The following is a 19,951-nucleotide window of genomic DNA, read 5'->3' as shown; positions in this document are numbered from 1 at the left end:
GTAGTATACTACTAGTAGTAGTAGTAGTAGTAGTATATATATATATATATATTATTATTATTATTATATATTATATATATATAATAATAATAATATATATAATAATTAAATTAAATTTAAATTTAAATTTAATTAATATTTTTTTATAAAATAATTCTGTGACACGTTGTCATTATAACTTCGAAGAGTTCTCAGCGATTGAAACCAACACAGACTCAAAAATAAAAGAAATATATACTTAAAACAAAATTTGAAAAATCGGTTGCAGAAGTATATATTTCCTTATATAGTCATCCAATCGCTTTGTCACCCAATATTTTTCGACAGAACTCGAGAACTACACAGAAACTACTCTAATCAGAACTACCAGAACTCTTAAAAAATTTTTCGAAACGTCGGACTTAGAAAATTTTCAATGTAGAATTCAAATGTCCCCATATCTCGAAAACCGTTGGATCAATCGCTTTTTCATCTAATACTTTTTGACAGAACTCATCGAGAACACAGAACTCCAATCAGAACTACTCAGTACTCTCAAAAAATTTTCAAAAAAATTTTTTTTTAATAAATTTTCTTGTGTGTCAAAATTATATTTTATGTATCAGGAACTCTAGATATTCACAAAATAGAGCTATTAAGCTGCTCAGAACTATTCGATCTCGAATTTCGCTGAGAAGTTAGCACCCTCATTTTTAAAAATTATTTAAAAATTGTTATTAAATGAATCTCGCATTAAAAAATACAGAGAATTATTAAGCGGAACTCTTGTTATAAATTATGTAGAACTCTTTATCTCGTCAAAAGGAAACGGGAACTCTAATCAGAACTCCTGAGTACTATAGTTGGGGTGCTAACTTCACATACCTAGACATTTAAAAAGTCATTCTTATGAAAAGCCGTTTGAATATTTGATTTAATATATTATATAATTCATGATATATTTATGAAATTCATGTATCAAAATCTGACAATATGAACTTATTGCTTCACTTTCAAAAATTTTGCATTTTTCATATTTTGATGAAAATTGTTTGTCTTACAGGATTGACACACACAGCTTCCCAGTATGATAGGTAAGTCGCAAATATCGCTTTTCCTAAAACCACACTGTGATGGTCAATATAAACGGTAATGTAATGCAAGATCTGTCCAATTAAGCACATATTGAAAATACAAAATACTACGTAGAGAATAATCGATGCGTTTAAATAGGAATTAAAATATTGCTCGTATCTGAACCCCTGGCAATCGCGTCATCAACAAACGTGTTAATGACCGTACTAATGAATCACGCGCGATAACCTCGGCATCGACGCTCGGTTATATTACATATGATTGACATTAATCAAGTGCGCTGAAATTTGATATAACGATTTAAATTACGTTTTTCATGCGTCGTATATTGCCTATAGGATGATATCGGATATTTTGCCGCTGGTGCATCCGAATATTTCGCACAACGTCTGTACGGATAATATCGGTCGAGCAAATATTTAAAATGTTGTTTATTCTGGTGACGTCATTAGTGCATTATTGCGTTCGTACTGTAGGCTATATGCTATTGGTTGCTATACGAGACCGCTGGCCATCAGAATTATAGAGATGGTTTCGTCACATTTCGCGGTTTATTGAACGATCTTCATACTAAGCTTCTATACGATAACGCACGTTTATTTAAACAATCGTTTACTCTCGTAATATATAATATTCTAATCATCAAGAAATTATTGCTTCGGAATTGATTCATATAACCATATAATTAAGTAAAATGTTTCATATTGAAAAAAAATGATATAATTACATAATAATAAATATGTATACTATTAATATAAGTAGAAGTTAAATGAAGCAAAATAATATTTTTTGCTTATAAAATTTAGCATTTATAATTAAATAGTACATTTATGAGCATGTAAAACACTACATTTTGATTTTCTAATTAATTTTCAATATTAAATTATTTGATATTAACATACTTGTAAAATTAATTTAATCATTTTTAAATTTAATTATTTCACTGTTCTATATGAATTACTCTATTACGAGATGATGCAAGATCTACTTCGGTCTTATTCTGAACACTGCAGGTACTGCAGGTAACGGAAACTCCCGATAGTGCTCTAAATTCCTTCAAGTTTACGATTCTCCGCAGCTACTGTATAGTAAGTACGAAGTGGCGAATAAGAGTATCTTCGCGACGAGTCCCAGTTGGGTTTTCACGCTTTGTAGGAATGCGTGGTGATGCGTACGATTAGGTAGCTAGTATACGTATGAAATACATGTGACGTTATTCCCGCGGGTAACGCGACAGGCGTTTCCGATCGTAACGCAATATCTCACGAAATCGACACGGTAATATTTCCATGAGAAGCGTTAACGACGCTGCCGAGATTCCTCTATCTTTGCGACTACGTAACTCCCGGCGCGGCTGTAAATACATTTCTTTCGTCGGGAAACGCCATGCCTGTGTCCCTAAGGAAATCGACTCTGAGCGCGGACAGCCAAGTTCGGAATTTTCAACTTTTCTACGGAAGCAACGAGAAAAAGTAGGATTATGGGGTGCAAAGAGAAAGTTATATCTCTTTCGACGTTTCTTAAATCCAATGCTTTTATTATTCAATGCACAGCGAGTTTTGCTCCATTATTATTAACTAATGTCTAGTGTTAATGCAACTGCAGTATACAATTTCTGTAAAAAGAGTTTATGTGTTATCACTATTAATGAATGTATATTTAAAATAAAACAAAAAAGGTATTATAAAGAATTTATTTATTAAACATTTACTGTAAAATGAAAGAGTTTCAAAGAGATAGAGATTATAATAATCATAAAAAAAATCAAGAATCAAATAATCAATTCCTATTTTATTTTTTTGAACATAGTCGAAGGCTGTCAAAGAGAAATATTAAAGAAATTTATTTTTAAAAATCATTTTTAAACTATGATAAAAAAATCATCGCATGTTTTCAGTTTTTTATACTATGCTTGTACTCTATGCTTATATTATGCTTGAAATATCAATCTCACATTCATTTATAATTTGCCACAATTTCAAATATAAGAGTAATGGATAATTACAGTTGCAAGTGGATCAAATAGAAGATAGGAAAACAAAAGTATTGGAACGTATTCACATTATTATGCAGAAAATTCGTTTTGGATCGTGAATATTGAGAATCTCGAATGCACATATTTGAATGGCGATAAGTGTAGACACTTTTACGTTTTCAAATCCTTCTTTATTCAATGCAATTACCTCCTTGTGCGCGGATACCCAATGTTCTACCCACTTTGTATTCAAATCCACGTATGCCATGTCGGAAGCACTCACGTGCGAACAAACCGCTTATTCCTTATTCCACGAACGAATATAAACTATTCACAAACGATACGAGTGGAATACAGAAAGTACCTATTTATTCGATCGACGGGTGTTCAGCCCTTACGCTCATCAAACTGAGAGCATTGAGCGATTCGATTATTTTTTCATTTCAAGATATTTCTTAGATAAGATATCTCCTGAATTAATCTCTTTAATCATACCATTCATTAATTCCATTACGCGTGTCATTGATTAAAATCGCTTTAGATATATATTTAAAGTACATTTAAAAGAGTAAATCAAATTTCTTTAGAGATTATCCTTTAGACAATAATGTTAACTAGACAGAATAACGGAGATGATTTATAACGAGTTCAGTTTACAAACGTTAACGATAATTTTTCACGCATTTTGTGCTGTAAATGCTAATGCAGTTCGAAGATTATTTTATTTTGCGTAAATATCATGTAGAAAGCTTCGTTTCCGAGACTTGATGTTGTAAATAACGAAGAAAGGATCAAGGAGATCGGGGTGTCTATCTGGTTACGACGATAAAGCAAGTACACCTGTAACGGTGGTGCCAGCAGTATGGAGGGAAAGAAAGAGAGAAGATAAGAGAAAGCAGCCGAAAGGGTTGACAAGGTTCCTGGTAATTGTCACCGTTGCTTCGCCATTTTCATCACAGACCAGGGGCAAAGCTCTCTGAAAGCTCTACAAATTGCGTACCCCTTGCGTTCCATTCACCGTGAAGCCTTGGATGGGGAGCCATAAATTTTCATTATTTTATAGTCAACGCCTCGCTTATATCCGCTACAAGCGAAACAAGAAAAGGCAGAAAGGAGAGACACGAAGAGGTGGAGACAATGAACGGGAGGAAGGGGGGAGGGGAGGAGAATTAAAGAGAGAAGAACAGGTGAAAACTCTTGGCATGAGATATGAAATCTGTTGGCTTCATTTTGCTTCGTTTTTATATCGCCATTAATCGCGTTTTTTTTGCTCTTGTTTATATTATAATTTTCTACCTTCTGTATGTTCTTTATTGACTTGATTATAATATTATTTAACTTTTTTTAGTTTAATTCTTGCTGCTCTAAATACGGAATGTACATATATTTTATGGCGTACATGGTTGTTTTAATATACAACTCTTATTTATTTTAGTGTACAATTCTTATTTATTTTAATTATTGGATGACTCATTTATCGTGAATAATAATAATATATATATACGGCGCTCCATATAATGATAAAAGTTACAAAATGAATAAATCACAGCCTTGCTAACAATCAACGAGGTGCTATATAATGTGTTAAAAAAGTCACCTTAGTATGAAAGATATATATTTTCTTTTTCTAACTTTCTTTTTCATTACACTTTTCAATACAGCCATTTTCATGAATGTCGCGAATACGAGCGGGATAATCACTAATATTTTTACGGAGTCCTTTGCCCGCCTCGTATACTTCCGCGGCGGTTTCCCTGGCTTTAATTCCACAGCAGCTTCCATCTTAATAAACTTTTGCCTTCACATCGAGGGAGAACAAGTTCGGCTTTCGTGAAGACCCTTTGTCGCGAATCTCGTATCGTATAAACGCTACGGCCTGGGCTATTACGTAGAAACAACTATAGAAAGAGCTTGGATCCTTGCGGTGATTTACACCCCCGCCCGCAGTGCGACTTGAAGTTTCCAACGGGACGCCACGGTGGGTAGGAGTTACGCTTATTAATTGACGATTTATAATTGCCGGGAGCTAGTCCGGTTCGCTGTATGGGAGCGAGACCGAAGTTGCGTGCACCCCCCAAGGTGCTGCCGCTAATAGGGCGGTATCCCGACGTTTAATTAGCCTGCCGCGAGATCTATGGATCCCCTCACGCGCTATATTTCTCTCTCTGTCTTTCTCCGACCGCTTTCTATATTCCTTCGTCTTCCCACAAATAGAACACCGAGGGGTTGGTACAACTGCGGCGACGTCAGGATTCTCGTAATCGATCATGTAGAAAGCACGAATATATCTGTAAAACAAAGAGGCTGGGGGCAAACAGGAGATAATATTACACGGAAAATTTATGTTCATATTTTGAGATTCTCATTCAACCTGTCATTGAACGTTTTGGAATTTTTGTCGAGAAATATATAATGTCACATGAGAAAACAACGCGTTGTTGAAAGTTCCGAGAAATCGTAGGGAAGTCTATTAATATTTCGTTGAATAAGTAGACCGCGAGTGAGAGTCTGAGTATCTAATGCCGCTCCGAGCTAAATCATTTTTATTTACAATAAAGTTGTCTCTACATCATCTCTGCGAGATTCACAATAGAGGTGCAAAGGTCGATTACATAAAATACCGTGTGGGAGAGTCGAACATTGCCTGATACCACGAGGCCACCCATGCGCTTTAATTTATTATTGTTTCTCAGCACGAGAATCCTCAGGGCTGATCGAGGTTCCTAGACGAGGCACGGAGTTAGATGTTCGTTGTTTCTAACCAGTTACTTCATAATATATTTTGATTTTTTTTGGATTATGAATCCTTTAGGCTATGAAAAATTAGTCTTCGTGTTATGCCGTACGTCACTGCTTCGTATTCCATTGAATATTAAAATGTTTAGATGATCGGTTCTTTTTTGCGAGTCCAAGAACGTGTATACGTTTCTGAATCGCCCTCCAAAATATGATAGCGATCTCGAAGGGTCGTACCCGAATGCGTGTGGGCGTCGTACGGATAAATAGATACAGACGGTAAAGAAAAGAACAGGGAAAGGGTGTCAGCAAAGAACCGGAGAAAGATGATTGTTGGTTAAGTAACCGGCCTAAAGGCGAAATCGCTGCCCTGTACCTTGCAATGAATTATCGCTGTCCTAGACCTTGAATTAAAATAATCGGGCATGTATACTCAGCAAGGTACAGTATGTAAGACGAGATAAATGGATCTTGTTTCTAATGTATATATTTAATCGTTTCGAGTGTGTTTTCTGACGTAGTATACAGGGTCGTTCTAGGGAGTTTCCATTAATCTTTAGAAATGTCTTCTTTACTTAGGCACGTTATTTAACATTAACAATCCAGGGGAGTTTAGATAAATTGCTCTCTTTAAGAGGGAAAATAAAATCTTACTCTAGAATTAATTTCTGTCCCCTTTCTTTCTTAAGTGAACTTCACTTTAACACAATCTTAGTTTTAAATTTTGTTACTTTAATATTCGAAATGCTGAAAAAATTATTTAACTTAATTACGGTATAGAATATCTAAATAATCTAAATTTTATGCATTTAAACTAACTTTAAGTTTACGATAAATTTAGATGATAAATGATCATAAACAAGAATCCGCGCGCGCGTAATATTTATCTTATCATTGCACTACATGAAATTCTATTCTTACTCTAAAAATCGTGTTTGCATGAGAATTAATTATGAATGAGGGATGTTTGTCGATCCTGTCTGGTTGTGGCCCTAGCTTCGCCCGCTGGGTGAGTCCTTTAAATTACTCGGCGCGCGGGAAACAATAAACTCGCGAAGTTTATAGCAGCAACCCGACCGAAAGAGGGAAACGATGGACTCTCGGTTTAATTTCACGAGAATCACGTTGGAATAGGAGTACGTGGGTTGTGTACGTGCTTCCGTATAGGCGTAGACATGCGTGGCTGCAAGAAAACGGGTACCCTCGCCGAAAGGGCGAAATAATATTCAGATAATTACGGCACGCAACTTTAGTTTCGCAAATTGATGCGAAATGATTAATCATGCAAACCCAACAAATTGTTCAGTCTACCTTGTTATTTGTTTCATGTAAAATTTTGATGTTACTAAATAGGATATGGCTGCAAGAAAGCAGCGGCCACCATCAGCGGATGAGGTATTATTTGAATAATTGCAAATCGATTTTAGTTTCATAAATTAATACGCAATAATCATTTGTGTATATTAAAATTATTCCATCTATTTTGATTATTTTACGAATTTAATATTACTATAATCTGATATGGATGGATTTTGTAAGTCGAAAGAGACAATTTTACAAGCATGTATAAAAAATATGAAATATTTTTTTATATTAGCATTTACATTTAATTTTTTATATATTAAATATGCAGATTTGTTATAAAAAATTACACGCGCACACACACACACACACACACACACACACACACACACACACACACACACACACACAGTAAAGTAGGATAGGTTAATAGAAATTTTCAAGTTATATAAAAGAGATTGCACAATGAATCAAATGTACAAATAAAATATACACTATTGGTGCAACAATGTATGCATGTGTTTTATATGTATGTGTTTAATTGTTTAATTGAATACGCTATGTGTATTATCTCTTATACAATTTGAAAATTTCTGTTAACCTATTCAAATTGCGTTTCGCTCTTCTAAAATATAACATATAACAGCAAATTGCAGTAATTGTATCGTCATCTATTGAACTTCATTATTTATATATTTATTGTTGTACATTTTTATCACACTCAATTTCTTATTTTAACAGCGCTTTATAGACGCTGCGTGCCTCGGGGCTGTCGCAGGCAATAACGAAATTTGCCTTCCCGACTTTTACTCTTCTGCCACCACCTTTCTCCCTCCTCCACTTCCTCTATTACCATCGCTCTTCTCTTCCCGACCGGCGTCTTGCAAATCGCATCCGCATCTTTTTCTCCGCGCCTCTCCATCCCCGCCGCGTTTTCGCGCGGTATGTAAATGGAACTTTCAGCCGGCGTAATAAACGCGCTTTGCGATCGTGGCGTTTTACCTGGAACGATTTTTGTCGCGTCTCGAGGGGCATTGTAATCGGCCGCATTGATATCCTTTTCCTCCTGGAATCGACCGTTCTGAATCTCCGTTTCTCCTGCGCCCCTTGCTCCCTGTTAGTTTTCCCGTCTGCTTTTTTCTTCCGCATTCGTTCGTTTCGCGTCGCTTCTTCGACATCGGTTTTTCAGGTTCGGCTCGTACCCGACTGCATATACCACGCACGTGCCCGGAATTTTACGGCAGAGCGATTAGATTTCGGATTTACCTCGCATCGCGTCGCGTGATATCAGGTGTACTTTTCGAATGCGCACGAGAAAGTACTTTCATTCTCGAAGTATATCCTGATTCCGGATACCCTGAGCTTTCAAAGAGATAGCAAGAAAGTCAAAGTATCTGCTCGAAAACGTGGCCGGAATTTTTGTAGAACTACGATATTCGAACAATCCTTAAACGTTGTTCTGATATCTTTAGAAAGTTCATAATACTGGTACAACATCTTATAGGATTTTTTATTATACATTATATTGCAGACGATCTCTAAATTATAGATTGTTTGAAATGAGCTTTCGATTCAGTTATATTATAGTTAAAAAATAATCTTCATCTATATATAAATACTAGATAGGATTGCAATTCATATTTAAATCTGTGCGTTCAAGCGCAAGGCGCTATTGAATAGGATTATTTGTTCTCAGGGGATCTAGTAAATAAATATTTGCATGGTCACCAAAGGCAAGGCGAGAACTTGACGATAGCATTAGGTCGTCGACGACAGAGAGACATCGAATCTCCATTATTTGCTTCAGTTCCCAGACGCAATCAAATCGAACTGATGCCCCTTCCTTTCGCTACCGTATTCTTTGTATTTCCGTGATCCTCAAACAACGCAAAGACAAAAGAGAATGAATAGTACACGCACACATGGCTCCGTGCTTAAGACGCCGTAAAAAGACGATGCAATGGCAAAAGACGTAGGCAGGAATCGCGAGAGCGGGCAATGGAAAAAGAGTTCGGTTTCCCGAACGAATTGCGACTCTACGGACCAGAGGAATGCGCAGGTATCCCCATAAAACATCAAAGCTACGACGGGAATGATTGAAATTGTTTCCTCGACCACCATTTCGCGGAGAAAGCCCTCGTACTTCCGCTGGACCTGTTTCAACTCAGATTCGTCTAAATCCTAGTCCTCGGACTCATACCCTTTTCGTCTTTCACGATCGATTTCTCGATTGTCTTCCGCGGACAAATTACATTCCGATGCTATGTTGTTTTGTCCACTGATTTTCTCAGCGCGTACTTCGTTGTTTCGTCGCTTTATAGTTCGTCTATCTATATTCAGTCTATCTATATTCAGTCATTTATCTTTTACATTCTAAAAAATAGCCATGTATTTATAATTCTCACTGTGTTGATGTTAATATTAACATTAATATTAACATCAATGTGGATTTAACGTGTCAGATTTTAAATCCACACTGTGATGATGTTGATATAAACACTAGAGGTTTGAAATCCACACCATGGTGTTAATATTAACATTAATAAAAATTATATAGATACCTGAAAAGTGTTAAATGCATCAAGGATGTTAAATCCATAACGATATCTTTTAGAGCATACGATATCACAGTACGGAACTTATCGGAGCTTACTTTCTTTCCAGTAATAAGTTTTAATTTTTATCTGCTTATATTCTCCAAGTTTTTTGGAATGAATGTCATTTCAAAAGATCAGTGAGAGTTCACTCTTTTGAAATGAGATTCACTAAAAGAATTTAGAGAGTAAACATCTATTAGTTTGCTATTGTGATGTTCAATTTTGTTTAAAAGAAATGTTGTATTTTTATTCTATCTTTTTAGTGCGAATTGTTACGTATTCATCTCGTAACATTGTTACATATTTATCTTTTGCGTAAATGATGACGTAAGAGATATTGTTGAAACTTTAGTTTGAAAGCAACGCACGGAAAGCTGCCGTTTTTATCAAATCTTTATTTCCTTCTATTGGAAATCTCGGTCAAACGAGAAATTCTTATCAGAAAAATCGCAAAGAGAGCACGGGCTTGGTTCTGGATATTACGTCGCGGAAACAGAAAGAGACGTACTCGAAAAAAGCTTCCACCATCCGTGGTGGCAAATTATACGAATGACGTTATCGCAGAAAAGTAATTTGGTTCCATGCTAATAGGCCCCCTTTTTTCCGCCCCACCACCAATTTCACGTCCACTCTTTCTCTGAATAATGCATAGATTGAACTTGGGTTTGATAACGGCACGAAGGAGCTTCTCTCGGACCATTGGAGAAGAGAGGGGAGGAACATCATTTCCCACTTAGTTCGGTATTAAAAGGGATTCGGGTCGTTCTATTCTCGGTTCAAATGTACGCTATGTGCAACGAAGGACAAGTACCCATTCGAAAGTCCGCGGCAGTTATCGAGAATGTACCGTAGATCTTGCTGAGCGAATCCTTTTCAATGGGATATCGCTCATCGAGTAATATTCAAGTTAATAACGCATTGATCGGTATAATCCGCTGCGGTCAATTATGACATCACTCTTGTTGACGGATTACGGACAAGTGGATATTAAAAGTACTATTTCGATGTCCAAGAGAATTATTATTGCAATTATACATATACTTTTAATTACAACAATTTTAATTATATTATTTTGCTTGCTTTTTATATATTTCTATACAATTATTAAATTGCTTATATATATATTTTTTTAATATAATATAAATATATACACAGAACATTTGTACACATTATACGTTGCCTATTTTGAAACATCAACTCGCTGAAATAATAGCAATAATCATTTTAAACTATGAGAAAGAATATTATTATATAAATATCTAACGCATATAGTATATTTTTTTATTACTGAAGTAGTTTGCGGATCTTTCTCTCTCTCTCTCTCTTGCCTTGTGATGATTTATTTACTTGGGAATATGGGAAAAATTCGTTTTCTGCCGATATGCCTAAACGAGATCCCGAGTGAGTAAACGACTATAGAAGGATGGAAATGAGTCCGGTAATATATAAACACACGAAGAAGGGACTCAAGGATTCCAGAAGAGAAAAGGAGGAGGAAGGATGTACGATGATCGAACGGTAGCGAGGAGGCAAAGTTTCGAGAATCGGAATCAGGATAGGAGATGCCTTCCACCCTCGAGTATACAACTTGCTCGTAACATCGGGGATGTTGGTGCGTAGCTGCGAGCGAAAGGAAAGATAAGGAGATAGTAAGAGAAGAGAGGAGAGGGACGTTGAGACACGAGGGTACTCAAACGTGACCCTCGTACTTCTCCACTGTCGCCACCGGGTATAGGAGATAAACAACCGCGTATCTTCGCTTCCGGTAATCAGCTGGACATACATAAACATAAGCAGTCGGGAAGAAAAACGGAGAAAGGAATGGAAAATGGATGAGAAGCGTTCGCTGCAGACATAATGCTCTTGAAGGGAGCCCCGATCGCGTCTTTCCGTGCCCGAACTTACGTCTACGTATCAATAACATTCTAGCGTGGAAGGTGCTTCCGGTAATGGACTCACGTAAGGGTACTTTGTCACCGATGTTAGAATCTTCTTGCGATCCGCTCAACATGTTAAAAGGTCCAGAAGCTTGAATGCTCGCGTGCTTAAAAACCTTACCGTCCTAAGTTTACATTGCATTGGTATGTAATATCTACTTTCTTCTTTACGTGCATTATTAAATTCCTAAGTTCAAATTATATTCACAATTTGAGTTATTTTTAATTATTTCTATGGATTGTTAATATGTCGTTAATTTCACTAAAAACAATGGAATTAAACAATTTAACTGAAGAAAATATATTTTTTACTCAAATTTATTATTTATTAAGTACATACATTGATATGGATGTTATTTATTTTAAAACTAATTCAGAAATAATTTATGTTTTAACACTTGAAGATTAAAAATAAAAAAATGTTATTTAATTCAAGGGATTACCATTGCTTCTTTGATATTTAACAGTGTGAATCTTCGCTTAATTTATAATGCAGTTCATAAATGCTTGTGAAAAAATTTATTTTGTTTGTAAAATAGTAATATATACTATTATGTTAAATGGTAATTATGTAAATCTGCGTTGAATTTTCTGCAAAGAAAAAGAATACTGCTTTACGATATCTTACAATATAGTTTACATATTGATTTTATCACATATTTCTTTTTCAAAACGCAATAATACGACGAGCAGAATAATTCAGTGTCAAAAAAATATAAAAGTAAATTGACTTCTATCTTCAAGCTATTTTCGTAATTCGATGCTCCTTATATAAACTTTCTATATAAAATCGCCTACAAGAAATATAATCGATAAAACAAAAGACTCCATTCTCTCGACTTTACGCCCTATGTACTATATTGAACCTGATAAGTTAGGATCGTGTTTATTTTACCTTATCGGTAACCCAGATCTACGACAATCTGCAGACTCAACGCAACTTCTTGGAGAAGCGGGGCCTTTCGAACCGACTTCAAGTTCGATCTCGGTTGAAATCGTATTCGTACGATTGCTGTTTGCCAACCGCAAAGTTTGACGTGTCGCGATCTAAGGAGCAAAGGATGAAGGGGACTGAGGAGGAACGGGATGCGAATAACGACGATCGGATTTGCGAGTCCGTCGAACGCTCACGTTTGTTGAATCCAGCTGGAGCCCTTGAGACGACGCGGCCAAGATTAGTCTGTCTTCGGGTAAGCGCGCGCGCTCGCGCACGCTCGCGCAGAGTCGGTGAAGGGTTACCCGTATTTAATTAAACTGTTACTTCGCATTGATTGCCAAACTTGGGCCCTGGGCCGCTCGCTGCAGAGAAGATTATCGAAGTTCGCCGCGCTTCTACTCAGGCCATATCGAGAGGCTGCCAGGCAATCTCGCTAACTTCCAGCCACGCGATAGCGCACAACCTTCTTTGTCAGCCCCGCTTTATTACTACCTTCCGAGCAAGCCGATGCAGTTATCAACATCCATATCAAAAAAAAGTTTAAAAAAATTTCAAAGTTGAGAGCGTATAAGCACGGAACAGGCAGTTACTACTTTCAACAGGTAAATTCTAGACTGTTCCATAAATCTGTCAGTTAAGAGTAAAGTAACACTTGAAGCAACACAAACTTAAAAAAATATTTAAAAGACAATATGCTAATTATTATTGTCGTACAAGGAGGAGCAAATAAGAAATAATTATCATAATTATCATTCATCGTTAATTGCACGCTGAAAACTTTACATTCACAAATGTTATTTTGAACATAAAACAAGTTCTGCGATCGATCTGGATTGCTTATGTATGGCGATGTATGTAATAGATACGCTGAATGGACGACAAACGATAATCGCGATAGCGGTGCCGCAAGAAGCTAGTTAGTAGGAGTTCCGGTTTTACATCGTGATAGTGACAGGAACGTAACAAACTGTTAACTAGCTCCTTGTGGTAAGTATCTGTGGTCGGGAAAAGAAAAGTTCGGAATGTGGCGTTCTCGTCCCGCACGATCACCCGCTGCAATGATTTGACGCGAGGTGAAGTAGCTGCAGCTGCAGTTTCCCGCAAGTTTGCGCGATGATCTTGCAGGGATGTAATATCTAACCGTAAGCGGTTTAGTGATACTTCGGGACAATATACTTCAGTGAACACTGGATAATCCATCGTGCATAACGCATCGTGTTAATACTGTCGACTATGTATGTGTTTCTCTATTGGAAATAACACACAAAGATCTCGAAAATCAATAATACCATGAAAATTAATAATTAGATATTTGGAATCGGACTGTTTAAACATAATTTTAAATTTATTTTGCAACGCGAAAAATTTATCAAGATTTTTTTACATTTATTATGGATATTATTGGTATTAAATTTAGCTTTTGCGATTTTAAAGTATTTATATTGTATTATTGCTGTGCTAAATTTTATTTCCAGCGTGGCAAGTTTAAAAGATTTATAATATTCGATCACACGTAGATATTTTCAACATAAGGGTGCACCAAATTGCATACAGTTATAGCGTGTTCGTAACCCACGTCATAATCTTGTCAAGAACATTGGGAGTTGCGTGTAAGCGATCAGAGCTCTCAGAGCAATTGGTAGCTACGGGGGTAGCCATTGCACGTTCGTTGCGATAGAGAAGAGTCTTCCAGTGCATCCTCCCCCCGCACACTGTTCGCGCTACCTTACTTGCTGAAACGCAAGACTGGCGTCTCCTGTCGATCGAGGGGTAGGCGAGCGCGAGCAAGAGGGAGTTTCATTTAAGTTAGAAATTGCTTCTTCCGTAGCGATGATGGGCCGCAAATTGGGCGCGAAACAGAACGCGAAGGAGAGGAGTCTCGAACGCAGACGAGACGAGGAGAGGGCGCGACAGAACAAGATAGATGCGTGAACGAAAGAAAGTATCGATTTTTTATTTATGTGCCTGTCTAGCGAAAGTATAGTCAGCGTGAATGACGGACCTAGGCACTAGCTGCAATTTGAAAAAACAGCATCGTGATATTGTAATATAAGATCGCTGCTGGAATGAGTCGCGCTAGAGTTTATCACGCGATGCAACGATGAGACGTCGTCAGTTGTAGGATCAAACGAAGTGTTAACAAGCGTCTAACCCATCAGAGCAGAACTGATCGTTACGGAGATATTCGCGATGATAGACGCTCGTTAATGCGAGGCGACACAGATGAAATCCGATATTCTATATGAGTAACAGAGGACATTTTTTTGTGTATCAAAGTGCCCAGTCATTCTTCGATATAACGAGCCATGATTATCAGAACGGCGACAAAAGCCTGCGTTGCTAAAGGATATTTGATAAATTGTCGTGCGCAACGCTATCACCGGTGTGTAAATATAATCGGAAAATACGTTGATAAGACATGAAGAGCAACAACGTTCAGTAATAATTTTAAAAAATTGATAAAAATGCTATAAAAATTATTTATCTATATTTAATTATTGTAATGTATATAGACGAATTTTGTCGAGAAAAATTCATACAGTAGAGAGAGGGAGGGAGCACTAAGAAGTTTATAACACGTAAAGGAGAATTTTCGGAAGGTACGGCGGGAGTTCTTTCTTCATGTGAATATCGGAGGAAACTACGTGGATTAGAGTGCACGACCGGAATTTTGCGGCGAAATCCATTTCTATGCCGGAACTATGACCGACCCAGGAGGGCTTTCAACCAGTACGAATGAATACCCCGAAGGGGGGATTACTTCCGTCTCATTAACGTGACTCGCGATTCCGCACGCGGCGGAATTGAGAAATTCGTCACGCCCGCCGCTCGTACAAACTGACTGAAAATCCTAATTCATTCGGCATTCGACGATGAAAACGACGATTGCGCCGACTGTTAATCAGAGAATGATGTAACATAGTTCATTTTGTGGTCGTCTTTCGATGAAAAACGACCATAGAAGATCGACGAAATGATGATTTGTATTTATTATTTATCATCTATTTACACTAAAGGTTTCAAAAAGAAAAATTGAAGATACTCTGGTGACATAATCGAAGATATTAATAATTGTGTAGTTATACAATGTAATGCAATCAAAATGAACGTTTTTTTATTTACTTGTAAAGAATTATTTAGTATACAGATTAGGTTTAATAAATGTAGTCATAGAAATAGTCCGATCAAATCGATTTCTTTAAATTAAGATATGTAATTGATTGCAATCAGACTAAATTTTTGGGATTAAACGAAATAATTTTCATTCAAAATTAAATTGTTTCACTAAAATAAACGTAATAAGATATTTTGAGTCCAAATAAATCATTTTCTCTGTGTAAAATGTATAAATAATGCATATTATCAATTTATATACGAAAGAATTACCGTGTAACTAATAATTTAATTTAATTATTTAATTTAATTATTTAACATGAAAGAAAATGATATCTATACAAATTCGATATCTATCTATGAAAAGAACAATGTAAACATTATTTTTCGATTCAAGATATTTTTTGAAAATCTATCCTATCAAAATTTTTAAAACACCTTCATAAAATATTTCTACTTTCTTAAATTTATCAAGTATAATATAATCACTTCAACTTGTAATATATTCTTAATCTAAGATATTCTCCATTACATTAATGTAGGTTTTCTCATAATTCGAAGGCAAATGTCATCTTGGTATGATCGAAGGCGTCGCTATTAATCCAGCTTCATGGCGCACTGTGCAACGATAATGTAATCATCTAATACACTCCCCCGGATGACGCGATGATTTCCACTGTCATGCTAATCCGCGTAGCCCGTAATTGCGCGTTTATGCGCACTCGAGAGCTGGATTGACCTCGAGCATTATGCGTCCAGGATGTGTCCGGGGTCTGTCATAGAGGAGGAGGAGGAATGGTAGGAATTATTTGCTCGTGGAAGAATAGAAGCGTATGTATGATGGATGGCGCCAGAGTATTGTCACGTTGAGGGAATAGGTAGAGGCCATCATGCTGGAGATTGAAATCCGCAAGTTTCTCCCGCTTTCCTTTTCATCTCGTTGAGACGCGGAGTCGTCGTAGTCATTATGATTCAGCTGAAATCTTAATGGAGTATCGAGAATTGCGGTAGGATGTATATTACGAGTCTCACCAGCCTCGCATTACGCCCAATAAAAGGGGAGACTCCACCAATCGCGTATCTTTTTTTTCCGGAAACGAAAGTCGCACCGGAGATTCGATGCTACGTCACGCGCGCTCACTTTACTGCCGCATGCCGCGATACTGCGAATACATCTCCATTATAACACTTTTATTTATTCGCGGAATTTATTTCTGTATTCCTGCGGTTCATGATGTATATATTTAGGTATCATCGAGAAATCGTCTTTATCATTCTACCATCCGCGAATGAATCTCCTATTACATGTGATATGCATCGTGTTACGTACGGACATTTGACTTTTTTATATTTTTTTATTTTTTTTTTATTAACTGATACAGTCGGTAGTGGCTCCGCGATGAATTGATTTACTCGTCTTATGCCGCGACTGCAGTGATAAATACCTATCATGCGCAAGTGTCCGCTATGTTGAGTACGGAGTTAGCCATAGCTAGCTGGTTTCCAGGTGGTACGCGTTGGATGAAGGTGGTGCAGGATGGGCTAGACGGGCTCCGAGATATGGTGTATACCTTCGGAGCGATACGTCATCCCTGACAAGCCGGCGTGCCGATAACCCCCCGTCTACGACAAACCCCGTGTGTGGCCTCACACCTCATCGCCGCAAGAGCCATCCATCATGTTTGAGTAATGTAGGGGAACGAGTTCGCGTTATTGCGAATGACCGATTCTGTCGCACGTGTCCTTTTACCGTTCTGTCTCTTCCCATGGATTATCTTCAAAAGATTTGTTCCGTTAACGCGATGAACTGATATCATCGTATTTTCACGATGACTTAACATTGTCTATCGCGATTTTGCGATCTATAACTGATTAAGCAAAAGGATAGCGAAAAAAGTATTATATCTATATTTGAGGAAGTTATAGGAGAGATCAGGGCCGTTGTCATAATTTTTGCTTAGTGATTTTTAGAAAAAAGTGGATGCATGATTTTGAAACATTATATATATATTATAATATACTTCCTTACATTTTTTGGGTATTAAAACAAATATTATTCTTGAATTCATCATCGTACAAATAAATAACTTAAATCAAGTTGTGAAAATATGATAGCTGTGATAGTATGTGTTCTAGGTTAATTGTCACACGTTCTAAGATTGGCAGTAGTATATTTGTTATGGATAATACGTATAAAATATACAATTTTTATTTTAATATTTATATTTTTTAATTTTATATTTTAAGAAATAATAGTAATTATATAGTATTAATACAAGCAAAATGGTTATTTTAATCATAAAATATGTAATTTATAATTGTTTTCAAAAATGAAGAAACATATACATCAATATGAAATATAATTTATTTGTAAATATATTTTTCTAAAAATATATCGATCTAAAGATCTATTTAAAATTGATTGTTATCTAATTCAGATTTATTTTGGATAATCTGTCTTACATAACTATTTTTAATAAAAGAGATTGTATTCACAAACTTTGTCAGTATATAATGATTAAATTAGTGTAACAAAAATTTTCTAAGACATTTTCTGAATATGAATACAGAGATATCGCGATTAATAATGTCAAAGATCTAAAAATTAGACAATAAAACAAATGATAAGAAAAATTTACTCACCAACTTCATTTTCTTAAAAAGTTGTTGTAAATAATATATACAATGCTTTTGGTGCAAACCATTTTACACAACAAATTAGTATTACATCAACAATCTATAGTAAAAAAATGAGATTTTTCTATCGTATATTGATGGAGATTATAAGTTTGTTAATCAACTTCATATGACAATCAACTCCGGTCTCTAAATCGCGATATGTAAATTATATATTAGTGTTTGGATAATTCTTTATTTCTTATTAGCCGGAAATGCTGGTTAGATATATTTTTATTGGATAATAATATTTATTATTACCATACTTATTATAGTATGAAATATTACGAATAAATAAATAAATAAATATATAAATATATATATATATATATATAAATGGACTTACCGTTATGGACGAGCAGCGCAGAATCGCGAGCAACAGTGATAAGGTCACTATCAGTGAGAGTTTCGTCAGATGCGTTACCGGAAGTCGGTGTGTCACTGAGACCGGCACCACTGCCGGGCATATGATATAGAGGATGTTGTTGTTGCTGTTGATATGCACGCTGTTTGTGTTGACTCGTGTTGTAATGATTATGATGGGATTGGTTGGTTGGATTATTTTGTGGATAGGCTCGACTACGTAAACTGGAGGTATTATCCTCACCCTCGCTGCCACTTAGACTGTAGGCCGGATAAAGCCGTCCCTTCCCTGAAACAAAGATCGAATTGATTATAACTCTTTTTAATACTCCTATAGTTAAAAGTTTTTTTTAGCGATAATAATAAATTCTTTCTTCTAGAAAACTACTTTAAAATGTTGATCAGGAATGATATTGACAATAAGTGTATATTAATTAATTTAATTAACGATTTCAAATTTGCTAAAGGATCAGTGACTAAAAAAATTGTAAATTAGGAGATATATTTATTTCATTTATTATTTTATTTCAAATAAAAGTTTTATAAAACGCATAACGAATGACATAAAATAGAGTAGTCATAAGATATATCGCTGTTTAATTTTGAAATCCGCTCTATTGTGGCACGAGATCTGATGGGGATTTGCGTTTGTCACAAAGAGAATAAAATACTGCTGATATCTTAGTGCAAGCTGTCGCAACATTAGAAAGAGATCGGCGACGACCGAGGATGCAAGAACGTGCAACGCATTAGGAGAACCCGAGGATCTTCGCAAAGAGGAGCTGGGAAAACAATCCTAGCGTCACGCACACTTACACAAATAGTAAAGAAACGCGAGACTTCCTTCGGCACTGCGGAGATCGTTCGAGGGGAAATATCCGGTGCGAACATCTTCCTTTTGGATACTCGCGATTTGGTTCTTTGATTTCATCGCTCCTACCTTATTTAAAACGGTCCCGGGAGGACTGTTTGCGTGACACCTTAATGTTTTTTTTTCCGGGACAATAATAGCGCTTAAACGCGAAGCTTCCGACTATTGGAGGAGGCTAATCGGTCCCAAGAGCATGCTCCTAGTTGTCATCGTTTTGGAGATATCTCAGGAATGTGGTATGATCCCCTGTGATGCCAGATGTTGCGTGACGATGAACGAGATAGAAAACTGGTTTTCAGCGACGAGACAGAAAAGTAAGGAGAGAGAGAGAGAGAGAGAGAGAGAGAGAGAGAGAGAGAGAGAGAGAGA

General features: G+C 36.3%; 1 protein-coding gene across 1 annotated transcript in view; it reads right to left on the bottom strand.

Annotated features, from left to right (window-relative positions):
* LOC105625738 overlaps nucleotides 1–19,951 on the bottom strand; it is a 192,817-nt gene that overhangs the window by 40,285 nt on the left and 132,581 nt on the right. Inside the window, exon 2 of the mRNA XM_012207059.1 lies at nucleotides 18,695–19,000. Coding sequence (XP_012062449.1) covers nucleotides 18,695–19,000 — 306 coding nt within the window. The remainder of the gene's footprint in view (nucleotides 1–18,694; nucleotides 19,001–19,951) is intronic.

Source organism: Atta cephalotes (assembly GCF_000143395.1).
Source record: "Atta cephalotes unplaced genomic scaffold scaffold00003, whole genome shotgun sequence".
In the NCBI taxonomy this organism is placed as follows: domain Eukaryota; kingdom Metazoa; phylum Arthropoda; class Insecta; order Hymenoptera; family Formicidae; genus Atta; species Atta cephalotes.
Note: the sequence above shows the minus strand (reverse complement) of the source record. Positions and strands in the feature narration are given on the sequence as shown.